This window comes from Chrysochloris asiatica, unplaced genomic scaffold (genome assembly GCF_000296735.1).
Source record: "Chrysochloris asiatica unplaced genomic scaffold, ChrAsi1.0 scaffold00194, whole genome shotgun sequence".
Lineage (NCBI taxonomy): Eukaryota > Metazoa > Chordata > Mammalia > Afrosoricida > Chrysochloridae > Chrysochloris > Chrysochloris asiatica.
In genome coordinates this window covers 475,756-480,643 of record NW_006408712.1, presented here as the reverse complement: position 1 = coordinate 480,643, position 4,888 = coordinate 475,756, and the positions used below count along the sequence as shown (strand labels likewise).

The 4,888-nt window shown below is 37.0% G+C and overlaps 1 protein-coding gene across 1 annotated transcript in view; it reads right to left on the bottom strand.

Annotated features, from left to right (window-relative positions):
- Positions 1–4,888, bottom strand: part of KLHDC1 (kelch domain containing 1) — a 91,386-nt gene that overhangs the window by 66,242 nt on the left and 20,256 nt on the right. The window contains 1 exon segment of the mRNA XM_006872328.1: positions 672–750. Within this exon segment, the coding sequence (XP_006872390.1) occupies positions 672–750 (79 nt within the window).

Sequence of the window (4,888 nt, the reverse complement as noted above, 5' to 3'; positions counted from 1 at the left end):
TGAAGTCTTTTGATGCACATAAATTTTTAATTTTTAGTATATCCCACTCATCTATTGTATCTACTTTTGTTTGTGGGGATCACTGATTTTTAAAAATTTAATTTTTATAACTTGTGACCTCTTTTATTAATAATGGATTGTTCTCTATTTACTAAGAATAAGTAGGCAAGTTTTTCATTCTTTTATGGAGGCCAGTCTGAGACATGAATAATTCTGGTGAATAATCTAAAATAAGAGGTATGTCAGCTATAGCCCTTGTAGCTAGATGTGAACAATATTCTGGTAAATTGTGCTAAAGCCTTTATTTATTTAACGAAAGTAGCTAAAGCAACCAATGAAGTTAGAAAATAAATTGCTCTGCCCAGTCATGAAGGCTAATATTATTAAGTGAGAAACCCTCTCCAACTGGATCCAAATCTGAAAAACATTTTTGTCATAGTGTCAATTAGGCCAAATTGGTACCTCCTATACCGTTGGACTGCAAAGTTAATTTGGACTGGATCAGCAGACCAAACTCACCAGCCACTCCTCAGAAACCCTATACAGGGGTTGCTATCGGTCAGAACTGATTGAAGGACACTTCACAACAACATAATAGGAAAGATAACATTCAGCATTTCTACCTATTTAAAGGCTATACTAGAAGAAAAACAAGGATTATTCTCTCTTACCCAAGATGCATCATGAACATCAAAACATTCTTGGAGTTCATTGTGTCTCCTACACCCATAACCACCAAAATATATTAACCTGAAAAACAATACAAAAGGACACACTTTAAATAATTTGCTTAAATCATTTCTGACTGAGTTTGTGTAGGAACTATACTTATGTATCTATACAAAATAGATAAGATACAAATCATAGTTTTAAAAAAATCAGTGTTGAGAGCAGACAGAAACTGAAATGTAATAATTCCAAATAGTTACAAGCCCTCATAAGCTACAATAGCAAAAGAAGGAACACACACAGACAAGGTTTGTAAAATGAAATCACCTGCATATTTTACAGCCACATGTGAGATAGCATGGCAAATTAGACTCTTAAGGAGGTCAACCACAAATCAGATTTAAATCCATGGGACAATTAATGCTTTTGAATGATCTTCAATGTATGCTCAAGTAAGTAGCCATAAAATGGGAGCAGAAAAGAAGAGCTCAGAACCCCCACCTCCATTCCCCACCCTGCCCCATGAGGTAATCTGAGTTTTCAGCTCCTAAGAAAGGGGATCAAAGTAGAAAAACATGCTAAGCCTTCCAAGAGTATTGGCCTCAAAAGGTCAAGGGAGGAGATTCAAGGCTGAAAGATAGATGCCAAGGTTCAGGAGTCCTGGTATGGCAGTGTAGGAAAGATGCTGGACTTCAAGGTCAGTTTGAACCTCAAGGTCCACATTTCAAACGCACCAGCTGGTCCTCTGAAACCCAAAACAAGGTCTCTATTAGGAACTTAACAGCACTTAACAACAACAAACAAGGTAGAGAAAGCATGAGGTGGGATTTAAGAGCACAGAAATCTCACCAGAGACTTAAAAAGCAACAACAACAACAAAATCAGGCAAGGCAAATACTGTAATTTTATGGAAATAACATCATGTTATTTTCCAACCAGGTGCTGCCCTTGTGAAGCATTTTCATAAGCAAACTATGCTAATTTTTCTACAGAAACTTTTAAAAACATTAGCATAGTACGCTTATGAAAATATACCTTACAGAGGATATAGTTGGCAAAAACAAATATAACACGCATTTTATTTATAGGCAAAAAGAAATTGTGATAAAAACGACCTACCACAGAGAAAAGGTAAACAACATGCAAGAAGAAATTAATATATTTTGGTATATGTGGTAAACTGTAAGTCAAAGAGAAAGATCTCCCAAAGTTTTGAGTGGCAATAATTCAACTGTGAAGAAGTACAGTTTAAAACTTTTTAGAAAATCTCTAGTGCTCAAACAAGAAGCCCTGCTGAGGAAAGTACTGAGCCTGCCTAGAAACATGAAGCCAGTAAAAACATGAATCAACCTGACACTTCAACAAAGCCCCAATCCAGATCTGCTACAGATTAGATTGAGTCAACTCCCATTCTAGCAGCCTGAAAAAAAAAAAAGGGTTTGTCATTTTCTATAGAAGAGTCTCATATATGCCAATCTTCATTATGTTTCTTTTTATACATATACAAAATGTTTGGCATATAACAAGAAACTACAGGACACACACAAAAGTAAAAAAAACATGACCCATAAGCATGAGAGACTGCCTAAAAATGATTACACAGAGGCAAGTAACATTGAAGAATTTATATCTTTAGATGCCTATTTCATAAATGAAGTTGTCCTAAGCACCACCTTTAAAAGATGAAAAGAGGAACAAATTAAAACCAATGTAAGTGGTGGTGGTAGTTGTGTGCCAGGGAGTCAGTTACAACTCATAGCAACCTTGTACAGGGTTTCTGAGGCTATAAATCTTTACAGGAGCAGTAAGTTTCATTTTTCTCCAGAGTGGCTGGTAGATCTGTACTGCTAACCTTGCAGTTAGCAGCCCAGGTCGTATCCCACTATACTATCAAAACTCCTTTCCCAAACAAAGTAGGAGAAAGGAAATGAAGAGGTCTGGTAGCATAGTGGTTACAAATCGGGCTGTTAACCCCAAGGTTGACAATTCGAAACTACCAGCTGTTCTGCAGGAGAAAGATGAGGCTTTCTACTCCCATAAAGATTTACAGCCTTGGAAACCCTGTACAGGGTCGTTATGAGTTGGAACCAACTCCAATCAATGAAATAAAAATAAAAGAAATACTCAACAAAGGCAAAAGTTGTGCTTTTGAAAACATTAGTAAATTGACATACCCATAGCTGATTGAGAGAGAGGCAGACAGAAATCATAAATTACCAACATCATAAATGAGAAAAAGGACATCACTAAAGATTCCAAAGGCATTAAAAGAAAATAGATATTAGGACTAAATATATGCCAGTAAGTTAAAACATTAAAATAAAATGGACAAATTCTCTTAAAAACAAATTACTGGGAACAAATCTTACAGCGAGGACCAGTCCCACCCACTGAGTACACAGGATAGACAGGGATGGGCAATTTGGACATCGGCTACCCAAAATGGGGTGGGGAGGGGTTACAAAGGCAAGAAGTAACCGGCTTACAAGCTTTCAAGAGGGAACCTAGATCCAGAGGGTACAGAGGAAGGTAGAATCTCCACTGAGTAGTATCCAATCTGTCTGGGCGGGGCTGATGAAAGGAGATGCGGATACGACTCTTGTGGTACAATAGTGAATAATTGCCATCAGGATGGACTGTGAGGGTTGGAAATGTAAAGGTAGACATTTTGTAGCAAAAGAAGGGGAGTGGTTGACTTTGCAGTCCAGAAGCAGAGGACCCTGGGACCTCAAGGAAGAAGAGCAGAGTGTGGGATCCTACCCAGAGAAACAGTGACACTAGAGATGGAGGCAGAGATGATGACATGGAGAGATAAAGCTGCTGGAGACTCTAGACCCAGAGAGGGAGAGGGGCTGTGTGCTGACAACCGAGGTGCAACCTTGCAACTCTTTGGTTGTTTGTGGATACATGGAGGGGATTGTAATCATGGCAATGAAACAATATACGATAGGATGAATGTAAAGCTAATGTTCTCCCATGTAAACTAGCACATAATTCACAATAAAAACTTTTTTTAAAAAAAGCAAATTACTAAAACTGACGCAAGAAAAAATGGAAAATAACAGTTGCCCCATCTGTATTAAAGATATTAAATTTATAATAAAAACCCATTCTACAAAGAAAAAGGTTCCAGGCCATATGGCTTCATTAGTGAACAGTATCATCCTACACGAACTCAGTCAGAAACAGAGAGAAAGGGAACTTTAGTCAACTTATTTCCTGAGCTCAATATAATAAACCCAATACCCAAAACTGACAAAATAAGGAAAATTACAGACTTGCATCCATATTGATCAGAAATATAAAAATCCTGGAATCCATCATAAATGAAAATAACACATTATGACCACATAGGATTATCCCAAGAATTAGAGACTAGCTTAATATTAAAAACAAACAACACCTTAACACAGCAAAATAGAAAAGAAAAACTGTATGATCAATAGACAATAACCGATAGGCAAAAAAAAAGAAAAAGAAAACCACACACACTTATGTACAAGTCAAGAATTGGCACACACAAAAATTATCGAGAGATGATGAAATGCATAACTGGAGTTTCCCTTCCTCTAAAAAATGGAAAATAAAAATTTTTAACATAATTAGCAAAAAATGGATATTGAATGAAAAGGAAGAGTAAGGGCAAGAGGGCAGCTACCATCTTATTTTATTGATGCTTTGACAGGGAACTGCTATAGACTGATTTATGTCCTTCCAAAAGATATGCGTTGAAGCCCTATCTCCTGGTACATGTGATTTTGAGTTTATCTGGAAAAACAGTGGGTCATAATTTATCTAAATGTTGTCCTTAAAAAGAGGAGAACAGACATGGAGAGTTAGAAGAATGGTCATGTCATGACAGAGGCAGATATAACTGCAAACCAAGGAATAAAAAGGACTGGTATACACCATCAGAAGTATGAGAGAAACATAAAATAGTTTCTCTCTCAGAGTGTTCAGTGGAACCAACGCCACTGATACACTGATTTGGAATTCTAGCCTTCAGAGCTGTAAGACAGTAGTAAGTTTCTGTTCTACAAAGCCACTCACTTTGTTATATTTTGTTTCAGCAGCCCCAGGAAACAAAGCTGAAATAAATATAGTTTAAAGAAATAGGAAGCTTGCATTGCTGGTGGGACTGCAAAATGGTCCAACCTCTCTGGAAAGCAATATGGCGTTTCCTCAGAAGGTTGAAAATAGAAATACCTTATGATCCAGC